Source organism: Camellia sinensis, chromosome 7 (genome assembly GCF_055761805.1).
Source record: "Camellia sinensis isolate YWXY chromosome 7, ASM5576180v1, whole genome shotgun sequence".
Lineage (NCBI taxonomy): Eukaryota > Viridiplantae > Streptophyta > Magnoliopsida > Ericales > Theaceae > Camellia > Camellia sinensis.
The window spans coordinates 6,328,934-6,342,189 of record NC_138967.1 but is presented as its reverse complement, the minus strand read 5'-3'; the positions used below and the strand labels follow the sequence as shown (position 1 = coordinate 6,342,189).

The 13,256-nt window shown below is 34.4% G+C and overlaps 1 protein-coding gene across 1 annotated transcript; it reads left to right on the top strand.

Annotated features, from left to right (window-relative positions):
- Positions 1-4,596: 4,596 nt before the first annotated feature.
- LOC114289740 (RING-H2 finger protein ATL2) lies at positions 4,597-5,950 on the top strand. The gene has a single exon (XM_082877354.1). It carries the CDS (start codon positions 4,826-4,828, stop codon positions 5,675-5,677), a length of 852 nt encoding a protein of 283 aa, XP_082733480.1. The 5' UTR covers positions 4,597-4,825; the 3' UTR covers positions 5,678-5,950.
- The last annotated feature ends 7,306 nt before the right edge of the window (positions 5,951-13,256 follow it).

Genomic DNA, 13,256 nt, shown 5'->3' with positions numbered 1-13,256 from the left:
AATATAATATTTTGATCACTACGAAATATACACATTTTCATTCTTTATAAAATATATAATTTTTCGCTATATAGTACACACCATAAAATCAACTATTAAATATTTATTATAACTCCTATATAATAAATAATAATAACTCCCAAGGTGGTTACTACCAATCATATAATTAAAAAGGACCAAACAGTTAAACATGTGTTACTAAACAAACTCAAATTAAATTAAATCTAAGTCATGGGTCCTACCCATAAGCCAAACATGATCCAATTATATGCCAAAATAGACCTAACAAATTTATCCAAATCATGATCTAAACATTCAAAATTAAATAACAAAATTCTGCTATAAATTAAACTAAACACCAATCCGTCCGTGAATTTTCATAAAATAAATTATCATCATTTAATTATGAAATTTTTATCCAACGTGCTAGACTCATATGGGAACAACATATAAAAATTTCATAATTTTCTGAGATCGAGAATTATTTTTAAAAAATACAAAACCAAAATATTTTTGCACAGAATTTACACAGCAATCAAATTCGAAAATTTACTCAATTAAATTATGTACTGACTATTTAAAATAATAATAAAAAAATTCTGAGTCATTACATTAGCCCTATCACCTACTTTAGCTATGATTCACAATGTGTTCCACGTATCTTTATTTCAGAAGTGTGTACAAGACCCTTCCCAAGTAGTACCACCAGAAGTGTTGGAGATTAGTTATGAAGTGTGTCCTATCACCTACTTTGACTATTTATTGTTACTTTAATGTTGGAGGTATTGTTAGTTATGAAATTATGGTGGATGGTTTGGTTGGCGTTTTGTTAGGTGTTTTTTTTTTTTCTTTAAATTTTTAATTTTATCTCTTGTAATCTTTTGAGAATGAAAATTTACTTAAACCCTTTGAAGATGTGAATGTTTAGATTCTGTTTTATTCCTAGAATTTGGATGATGGAATATTAATTGAAATTTAGTTCTAATTTAATATTTAATTGTCTAAATTTTGGGGCGTGACACCACCCCCCAAGGAGAGGAGGAGCTTTAGTGTCGGTGGTGGTGGTGGTCCGGACCTTCTCTCTTAGCTTGTTCTTATTGTTTTTCTTCTTCTGTATCCTAAGTTTCCAACCAAACAATGCTTCTCTTCTTTCATAATTATTATGACAAACAATTCAATTGTTTTATTTTTTATTTTTTGGACTGACTAGTTGATCGACCGACTGGTGGTTTTATAAAAAATCAAATCCCTCCATTGAAGCAAGTAATATCAAATAGAAAAATTTATCCTTTTTATTTTACTTAAATTTAATAAAATATTTGATGAACCGTTCGAACAACCAACAAAACTGTAACATTTGGAAAAATAAAAATTAATGAAAATTCAATTCATCTGACACATGAGCAGACTGACAATTGCATGAACGACATTGTTGCACAATTGAAGTGACAAATTTGAAGCAAGTGGTATACAATTGTCCACAAAGGCCATTTTTGGTGACTGGTAGCCTTATTTCGCAAAAACTATTTTTTGTTTTTCGGGTTAAAATTTATAAAAACAAAATAAAATAAGTTAAAATAATTAATAAGATTAAATGTTATATTAAATTTATAATCATTTTATTTATTTATTTTCACAAATATCACATTCAATTAATAAATAAAAAAATCAATCATCTTTCTAAATATAAATATTTTAACTTATTAAAATACTCAAAAATTAAAATAATTTATTAAAATAATTAATTTTTCAAACGAGACGATAGGGTAAAGTGAAATTTATCCAAAGCATAACCAAATGACAAGTAACCTAATTTAAACTTGGGCTTATAAGCCCTGCCAAATGAGTTCGAAATTTTATTTCTAGAGATCGATGACATGGGCCCAGCTCAATGAGCCTAAAACTTTCCTGGGCTGGCCTTTTTTAAGGCCCTCACGATTGCTTCCCAAAGGCCTTTTTTCAAAGCCCACTGGAAAGGGAGAGAGAGAGAGAGAGAGAGAGAGAGAGAGAGAGATGAGGAGATAATGGTCGACTCAAACTTTTTTTTAGGTATAAATCGCAACAAACTACCCAAACCAACACGAATGTCATGCAATATGATTTGGATCCCCAACACGAAAGGTTGAGATTATCACAATAAAAAGTGTGATTTGGATCCCTACAAGGGGCACTTCCACGACTCTCTCTTGTTGTGATTGGTTAGTTTTTTTTTTTTTTTTTTTTTTTTTTCAATCACCAGCTCCCACGTTTGTGGGGGGTGATGGGGGTGGTGATTGGAAGAGGTCTCAATCACTTCTGATTTGAATTTCAATGAGTAAAGTAATGATTTTCATTCTATACTTTTTATTATTTTTTTCTTATTATTTTTAAAGGGTTGGCTTTCTTTTAATCCGTGATTCGATTAGAGGGTACTATTAAACCCGTAGAGGTCTATCACGGATTCTATTTTGATAATATGAACCGTTTAATGTGTAGAAATCGTCGAGTATTGTGAAAAATCACATTGATCGGATATTGATAGTTATGTAATCAAATCAGTTTTTTTATAAAAAAAAATGAATGGTGAAAAAATAAACAGTTGATAAAAATCTGATTCGATAAGATAACTATCGATATTTGGTCAAAGTGATTTTTTATAGATATAAACTGCTCAACGAGTTCTACACATTGAACGATTCAGATTATTGAAACGGAACCATGATAAACCCCACAGACTCAACAATACCCTCTTATTCGATTAGAGACTAAGGAATCCTAACCCAATTTTTAAGACAGCTCCAAGAGTTTGTTCGGTGTAGTTTTTTTCAAATTAAAAATTGCTAATGTCAAAAAAAAAAAAAAAAAAATGACGTTTCCTAATTCTTATAATCAATTTATTTAACTTATTGAATTTATATTTACTTCATAGGTTGGACAAAAACGTATACCATAAATTTTTAAAATTAAGTAAAAATTATTAAAAAATTATTTTTTATGTATTTGTATTCTAATTATTCTATAAAATATTAATATATTTCAATAAATTTTATTATTTCAAATATTTGATCAACTAAATCTTAAGAGAACAGCTTGCCACCTGTTCTTAATCGGATTAGTCGGTGTTGATTGGTCCGTGAAAGCCCATCATAGGTCCTATTTTAATAATTTGAACCATTCAATGTGTAAAACTTGTAGAATACTATATGCCTATAAAAAATCACGTTGATCGGATATCGATAGCTATCTCATCTTATAAGTTTTTTGTCAATCGTTAATTATTTCACCGTCCATTTTTTTTTATATACAAAACTGATTTGATCACATAGCTATCGATATCTAATCAACGTGATTTTTTAGAAAAATATAATATTCGACGATTTCTACACATTGAACAGTTTAGATTATCAAAACGGGACCCATACGGGCCGAACAGCACCGTCCAATTCGATTAAGGACCGGAGGCAAGCGGTTCCCAAATCTTAATTATCATATTTAGAACTCGTTTGGAATGTGGGTTGATTTTTTGACTTTTACGTTTTCTGGCTACTTTAACTTGGGGTAAAAAATCTCGTTTGAGATAAGTTTTTTTTATTTTTTATTTTTTTGACTTTTGTGAGAGAAGAAATGAAATGATTATAGGTTGGATATGATATTTTATCTTATTTAGCTAAAATAGATTATTTTGTTTTATATGGCTATTTTAGCCCTAATATTCTTCCCAACCAAGTTCTAAAGATATTTTATGAACAATTTTATCTTTGCAAATATTTTTTAAATCCTTAACAACTTGATAATATGAACAGTCACATTAAATAAATTTTACAGTGTGAATGTTCTCGTAAACATTGCATGCTTCACCCTATTATTAGGGGTATTTTGATAATTATGTCACCCATAAAATTTATTAGAACATAAAAAAATAATTTAGACTAATATAAGCAGGTAAAGAGAGATTTTTGAACCCTAAAAATAAAAACTATAAACAATTGAAATAAATTTCATCATAATTTAACATAAATTCTCAAAATAAAATAAAAATAAACAATTTCAAAAGAGATAATAATATAATTTTTTTATTCATATAACTAACCAATTATTACTAAAAGATGAATTAAATATTAAATAAATTAATTTTTTTAATATAATTATGTTAAAATTATAAGACATATTATATATATATATTTTTAAAATTGAATATAATTTACTTGAAAAATAATACTCTCTTCGTCCCAAAATATTAGTCTCTTATTTCATTTTTCATTGTCTCAAAATATTAGTCCTTCTTCAAAAATCAAGTACAAAAATAATATAAATTTCTTTTTTTGTCATTCTTTTAAATTAATAAATAATATAAAAAGTACAATTATGACATTGATATTCTTAAAAATATATTATCAAAAGGGTAATTTTAAAAAATTATTTTTTTTTCAAATGTAATAATTATACTACTAAAAAAAATTAAATTCTTCAAAAGTGACCATTATTTTAGGACAGGTGAGTAGAAAAACTGAAGGAAAAACTAGTCAGCCAGTTCGCTTCTTCTTCACGTATTGGATTTGTTGTTACAAAACTGAAGGCTGTTTTGGTCATTTCAAGCTCCCGCGTCAAGCTCGGCGTCTATTTGACTGCAAGATCTATCGTTAGTACAACAAACCCAGAAATCCTCATGAACCTTCTCTCTCTCTCCTACACGGCAAAAAAAATTATTCCTCTTCACTCCTCTATACATATAAATTCATAAACCCATTCCCTCATCACACCATCATCAGACCCCTCTCTCTCTCTAAAACCCACAAAACCCCTCTCTCTCTCTCTCTCTCTCTCTCTCTCTCTAAAAACACCATCAATGGAAAGCAATAACATGCCCCCATATTATCCAAACACTGGCTCCTCTATAACTGGAAAAATAATGCTGAGCGCAATCATCGTTTTGTTCGGCGTCGTAGTCTTCATGATCTGCCTCCACCTCTACGCCCGCTGGTACCTCCTCCGCTCACGGCGGCACCACCACGTCCGCCACCACAATCACCGCCGTACCCAACTCGTCTTCTACGTCGAACCCGACACCCCCTCCGCCACCGCCTCCCGCGGCCTCGACGCCGTCGTCCTCAACTCCCTCCCCGTCTTCGTCTACTCTGCCTCAGCCTCCGCCGCCGCCGCGCTAGAATGCGCCGTCTGCTTGTCGGAGTTCGAGGAAAACGAGAAAGGTCGCTTGTTACCCAAATGTAACCATAGCTTTCACATCAATTGTATCGACATGTGGTTCCACTCTCACTCTACTTGCCCTCTCTGCCGATCTCCGGTTGAACCAGTGCCGGAAAACCGGTCTAGAGTTGAACCGGCTGGGTTTGAACCCGGTTCGAGTTCTGGGACGTGCGCAGCGTGTCAGCACGAGGGTGCTTCGTCGTCGAGTTTGGGAGATCGGAGGAAGGCGACAGTGACAATAGATGTGCCGAGGAGGAGCGAGTTGGGGAGTGAGTTGGGACCGAGTTCGCCGGCGAGTCAAGGGTTTAAATCGCCGGCAAGTCGGTTGCTTTCGTTGAAGAGAATACTGAGCTTCAATAGAAAAGGAGTGGCGGTGTCTCCGTCGTCGGGGATCGGAACGAGTTTTGGGTCTCCGATGAGTGAGTTGGATATCGAGTGTGGTGGTAGAGACGAGTCGACTCAGCATCAAACTCGGATTCAGACACCGAGGTAAGAGAGAGAAAGTGAATATTCAAAGGTTGTAAGACGGCTTTGTCTTGTGAGAACGTTCAACATTCGGCGATTTGTCAGACTCGCACACGTGGCACGTGGGCACGAATCGGAAGAGTGTTTTTGTTTTGAGGGCACGCAGACTTTGTGGACTCTGAAAATGTTTGAACTTTGTAGGATGTAGATATATACATTTAATTTTTTTTTATTATTATTTAAAAACTGTGATAGTTTTGTTATGTAATGAGAAAATGGACTTCAATTTTGTTGTTTATTTATTTATTCTGTGCCAGTCCTCCCCTTTGAAAGGATTGTTGTGACTGAGGAATTCCTTAATACGTGGAAGAATTTGATGTACTATCTCCATTTTACAAATTTTTATTTTAAATTACATTTAAAAAAAAAATTAAAACTTATAATAACATGATAGTTAAAGATGAGAGTTAAGGGTTATTTGGAATGACCTAAATAAGTATATTTTTTATCTTTTTATGAAAAGATGTACAGAAAAATAGAGAGGTGATGTGATGGAAAAAAGATAAAAAAATAAAAAGATGGATTATTTTTGAATTGTCAAACTTAACTTAAATTTCAATTTATCTTTGAAGTGCACATAGTTTTCTGTCATTTAAAAATAACATAATTTTTTGTCATTTAAAAATAAGTAGATAATTTATTTATGTTTCTGCGGTTAAAGTCTACACCATCATAAATAATTTATGTGAAAGGATTAAAGTATCTATTTATGTGCATAAGTAATTGTATTGTGCAAATTATGGACAATTTCGTTATTTTCTTGAGAAATTAATTTTATTTAAACCTTGTTTATTTTACTCAAGATTTACCTCAATTGTATTTGGAAATAAACACATAATTTCTTAATAAAAAACTAAAAGATTAACTTAGCTAAAATATCATACTATGCATTTTAATTCATAAATTACATAAGACTTATGTGATTATTTTTAGGACAAATTTTACTTTACATCTATGATTTGGTCCAAGTGCGAATTATCTCCTAACGTTCAAATATACCACATAACTCTCAGGTAGTTAATGGGTTGATATACACAGTTAACACCGTTAATGACAGATGTAAAATGACTAATTTGCCCTTGCAAGGTTTTGGTGTTTTGTTTTAAACTTTAAAAAAATAAAAAATAAAAAAAAACCTGTTGGATGTATTGCTTGAAAATATATTAAGTCTTTAATCGTTTTGTTTAGGGCACTTTATTCAACACTGTCCTACTAATCATTGTGTTTGATTTGAGTTTTTTGAATTAAATTTTTTGAAAATTAAATTTTTTATTTTTCATATTTTTTTTTGTTTTTAGTGAATATTTTTAAAATTTTAAGTATTTTTTTTTACTTTTTTAGATGTACCGTACTTAGATGTGTCTAAAAAGTAAAAAATTGGTGAAAAAATATTTTAAAAAATTAACAAATACATAAAAATACAGAAAACATACTAAATTTTTTGTATTTTTTTTATATTTTTGGTATTTATTGGATTTTTAAAAGATTTTTCACAAAAATTATATTTTTTATGTATATTTATGTTAAGTATGTCTAAAATTAAAAAAAAATTACTTAAAATATTCAAAAAAATTCAATAAAAATAAAAAAAGATACAAAAAATAAGAAAGTAATTTTTTTAAAAAAATTATTTTCAAAAAAACGAAACCAAACAAGCTGAATGGTGATCCGAATTTTGACATCAAAAGAGTGAAACCTCCTACGAGTATTCCGAAGTCTACGCTAATGGCAACTCCAAAGGGCTCTTATGCACTGAAGAGTGGAGCTGTAGCGAGATATATCCATATATATATATATATATACATTGTTATATATTTCTAGTATCTGTTTTTTTTTTTTTTCTTTTTTCCTTTAATCATCAAATCAAAGATATATATATATTGTGGAGAAGTTATTTGAAAATACTCTTAGATCTTGAAGGACGTTTCTGATCTTCTGATTGCCACCTAAAAAAGAAATTAACACTCCGGTCGAGGGTGTCGGAATTAGCACTCCGATGAACAAGTTAATATATGTGTCTCGTTTGTTTGTGTCTCAAGTTTCTTAGGTCTGTTCTCACATACCTTTCTTTGGTTGATGTTCCTCTATTTATATTCACTTTTGGGCCCTAGGGTCGGGCCCACTCTTAATCCATCGCATGATTGCTCATTTGGCCCTTCTGTCGTATGCCAATTCCCACTCGACTTTTTGTTCAATTGGTTCTATGACCGATTAATCTATTCGGCTTCGGGATCGTCCAGGACGGAGCCGAATATATATCCTGATTTTCTTTAGATTTATTCGACTTTCCTGCATGTACCGATATTCGGCTCCCACAATTGCCCCCCAAACATCCTACTAACACCAGTTAGTCGGCGTGTTTGGTTTCGAACTTGAAAAATCAAAAAATACGGCGGTTAATCTCATTCCAACATAAGTGTTAGAACACATACGCTTTTTAGGCATCATTACAATTTCTCGCCCCTTCGTACGCTTCCTTCATTTAATGCGATTTGAAACTATGTTATCTCTTCGAATGTATGTTTTTTGAATACGCAAAGCTTCTGGTTTACCTTTCAGTATACTTCCTTCATTTCGCAACCTCTGCAACTTCCTCCCGTTTCTCATTGTCTTCTCTGCTTCTTGTAAGTTCTCTTCTCCTCCATTTCGAATCTCATTTCCTTGTTTGTTTTTAGTTTAGCATACTCCCTAAACTGGCTAGGATGGCAAAACAGTTGAAAGCCCTTCTTTCTACGGATTGAGTTTCTGGTTTTCAACGCCATTTTTCCACTCCTGACGACGTCCATCTGTTACTCGTGGCAGAGAGCACAATTGATATAAAGAGGACTGATGAGAGTACAATCATCTTTCCTCTCCTATCAATTGTTGAGGGCGGAGTCTGTTTCCCCCTTCACCCATTTTTAAGGGCCGTCCTTCGCCACTGGGGTTTAATCTTTTCCTAGCCTAATGTAAATTTTTACCGAATCATAATGGGAATTGTAGGGTTGAACCGATACCTTAGGATCAATCTTGGTATCCTTGCTATTCAGCAGGGGCGCTACTTTCTCAAGGCTAAGGACACCGACCATCATTTGGTGACTATGCTTGCTAGCTCTGGAAAGCGTGTTAACGATATTATGGTCGTTGTCCGAGGCAACTGGGAATTCGATGAGGGCGAAGATCGCCTGGATCCTGTGTCTAGACAAAAAGGCGAACCAAGTGGCCGTATAGTTCCTTACGTGTATTTACCTGGTTTTTCCTTCCATGCACTTATCGTTTTATTTATGCAGGCAACGATTTGAAGAAAGTTTTGGTTTTGGCTGATGACGCTGTACATGCAGAAATCAAAACTGCACTCCAGTTATTTAGCCGTCCAAACCTCTAAAAGCAATGGAGGGCGGCCCACATACTTCTGAGATACGAGCCGACTTACACTACGTTTTCGGCCACAGATAACATTCCTGTCACGCCACGCACTTGCCCCTAAAAGTTCGGGCATGACGCATTCAGAAACGGACACTTAACCTGATATATATATCATACGGGGCTTGAACGGAAGCATTTAATATCATACAAAAATATAAAATAACATCCATTGAGCTATCACTACTATGCCAGGATCACAAACAGAACATAAGGCAAATAAATATATAGTGTCATATATCTAAGAATCTAGCTATGTACTTATACATATACAATCCCAGCCCTCGAGTTGAGCATGTAAAAAAAAACATTGAAAGGAAAAAGGGTCATGTACACCTCAACCTTAGACCGACAATTAGGGTACAAAACCAAAAGCTTAGCATACTCATTTAGGTGCCAGGACACTCTGAGGTTGACATAAGAGGAATGGATGCCATGGGTTAAGAATGACCTCCAGGTTGAGTGTCTACAGAAACAGACATAACATAAAGTGAGCCAAGCTCAGTGAATAATAACACATAAACAATTCAATACTCAACTTGAATTATAATACATATCCATGCATTTATAAATAAAGAGATCATGTGGTTAATTTGTTTCTGTACCAATTCCAGAGCGGCCTTGGGCCCAATCTTAAGCAGAGTGGCTTTAAGCCCTTAACAGAGTGGCATGAAGCCCTTAACTGAGTGGCATGAAGCCCTTAACAAAATGGCATAAAGCCCTTAACAGAATGGCATGAAGCCCTTTCATGCATGTATGAATTCAAGAGGTGTCTCGTACGGATTCTAGAGGTGACTCGTATTGCATCACTTAGTTCCGTACAGCACTTTGTTTCATATCAGAAATACAGAATGGCCTCTGGCCTAATAGATTATACAGAATGACCATAGGCCATATTGGCTTTAAGCCTAGTTCATATATGTATGGACTCAAGAGGTGTCTCACACGAATTCTAGAGGTGGCTCACAATGTAGCACTTAGTTCCGAGTAGCACTTTGTTCCATACCAGTATCAGTAGGTCTTACAGACCGAACCATTCACATCATGTCATACCATAATGGAAACAAATTCACATATATTCTTAATTATGCTTGAATCATAAACAGAAATCAGACTTCATGCATGATTATACATGATACATCCAATAGCGCTAACAAATTAATATAGAGCATACTTGTTAGTTCCATAAAGGAACCTTCGGTACCGGAAACTTGTAACATACTTGAACCACGGTATTATTACCCCCGGGCAAGGGCCATAAGACCACGGTATTATTACCCCCGGGTAAGGGCTTTGTGCTAAGGATGCCATGAATACTTTTATATAGATGGACAATCATTCATTGATTCAAAACGTAACATATCAGAAAATAGAACATTTCTTGTCATATCATGTTATTACCGTACACTTAACAAAGATAGAATAATTCACATTCTAATGTGGGTCACATAATGACGCTAAACTTTTGCGTTTATGTCGTAGATTCTGAATAACTTCAGGTCCATATGTAACACAACAAAATAACTTTAGATTTCTATGGATACACATAGCTTTTCCAATTATTCCGATTCTTCGAAGGTGTCCACACTTGATAACTTATAACTGAATGGCCTGTGGCCTATTAATAACAAAACGGTATGCTCTCATATCTACACAGAATCCGTTATTCAAGAGTGAACATAAATTCTCTTTATTCGTTAAGAAATGACGTAGTTCACTTGAGCTATTAATCAGAAGCATACAAAAGTATACACATTTGTTTTATCGTTCATATACGTTAACATAGTTGACCTGCAATTAACAGAGTACTAATGGTAACCGTTGCATCATTCACATGAGTTAACATAATTAGTTTAAGTTTAACAAAACATTGCTGATAATTATTAGCAAAAGGTAAGCACATTTTACAGATTGAACGATTCCAGAGGTACGTGGATACCGTTGTTCCATAATGCTCATACGTTGCATTTGTTCGTCATGAATCACTATAGCTATCTTGCAGATAACAGAATGTTAGTATTCATTATCAACAGTAAACAGAACATACTGCTCAATAATACCTTTAGATTTTCCAATCAACATATTGTTAACATAATTACTTGAAAGGAACGAGATGTTAACAATGAGATTCATTAACGATAATTAAATGTACAACCACAGTACTACTACTCACAGTGCTATAGAGGAGCGCTTGACCCTCCCGAGGTATGACCTACACATGTGCATAACTTATACATTAGTTCTTGTTCTTTCTTTCATTATTCCCTGCATCATTTTACTTCGAACGAATTTACAGGCATCTTAGGAACATCAAACATAAATTCAAAAATACCAGCGGGTTAAGCACGCAAAACAGAGCGAACGAATTTTTGCAACATGGGCCGTACGTACGGCTGTGAGCCCCGCACGTGCAGCAAGGCTTCCCGCATGTGCGGCAATGATCCCGCACGTGCGGCGATTCTGGCAGTGCAGTCCGAAATTTTCCAAACAAAACCCCATTTTTTGGTAAGCTTGTATAAGGCTCAAAATAGGTTCTTTAATTAATGAAACATGGTTCAAAAATCATGTACAAAGATATTTCAAACATACAACAATCTCAATATGAATTGATTCCACAATTCCTTGCAATTCACAAATAGAATTTAAACATTTTGAATCCCTACCATAAGTTCCCAAATATATATACAATTATCCAAATCCATAATTGAGTTCAAATATGCAAAGATAAGAACTAGAATGGAATTCTTTTCCATATACCTTAACTTAACCCCAAATCAATTCAAGGATAACACATCTTTTAATTCAACCATCATCACAACACAACTTCAATACATACTCTAATTTGCATAATTAACAAAAGAAATCTTACTCATTTTCAATAGAGGAATGATTTTAAGTAGGCCACACATACCTTGAGCTTTAAATCCTACAATCCCTCTTAACTTCTCCATCTTCTTCTTGATGAGCTTCTCTCAAACCCTTTCTTTCCTTATTTCTCTCTCTCTCAGGAGGTTTTTTTTTTTTTTTTTTTTTTCTTGCGAAGGCTCTCTAGTCAAGCATATAAGGAATATAGGCATATATAAAAGGTGAATAGGACAAAACTCAATCGTTTAATCATTCCAAATTGAAATTTCACAGAAACGCTTATTATTACCTAAAAATTATACTGATCTCAAATATGAAATTAATTTCGGATTATCAAGCCTCTAAGGCTCTCAATTTCTGATCCAAACATTCTAATTGTGACAGATGCTTTCCTTACTAAACAGATATAGGTTTCAAATCATAAGATCCATGTGCTTAAACTTAATTTCTCATGAAACTTTACATTAAGCATTTAAATGCACAAAATAAGGGACTGAAAGTATATTAGAAAATATGTACGAGGGTCGGGTTATTACAATTCTGTTTCCAAGGGGCGAACAGCAACTCACGGCCCTTATCTTCCCCAACTTCAAAAACCTCAGGCAGATTGGTTTGAAAGCTTCTGATTTGGAGTAGGCGGGCGAACAAGTAGCCGAAGAAGTCGCCGAGCAGTCGAATCAGTCTACCTTGGATGCCGAAAAAGTTGACGAGGCTCTAAACTTGGCTTTTGAGGAAGCTGGCTTTAATCCATCCAATCCTCCATCCACTTCAAACCGAGTGGATGTCTCCTTTGAAGATATTTTTACTAACTTAGGGGACTTTCCCGACGCATATCCTGAGAACATGGCTAGGGAGTTGTTCACGCAGATGGCCAGGAGAAAAAATGTCGAAAGGATGGCCCCCCGGAGGAGAGCCGAGACCAACTGATCTGAACCTCCCCCTGTTGCCATGACTGAGTCTTCTCCACCAGTTACTGTGGAAGAAATGACTCAGATTAAAACGGTCGAAACAGAGCAAATTGTTGAACAAGGGGATTAGGAGGCCGAGCAGAGCGGGAAAAAGCGTCCCACCAAGCGCGAAGCCGACTCTGCGAAAAACCTAACAGATAAACGGCCACGCGTAGAGAAGTCAGACTTGGTTGTGCCGTTCATCGTTCAACCAAGGATAAAGAACGTGCCGATTGCTTCTGATGCGTCGGCTGTGAAAGATCCAGCTGTGGTCTTGAGCATGGCTTCCTCAATTTCCTTGTCGGTTGACAGAGCAACTTTTCGGGCGGAGCC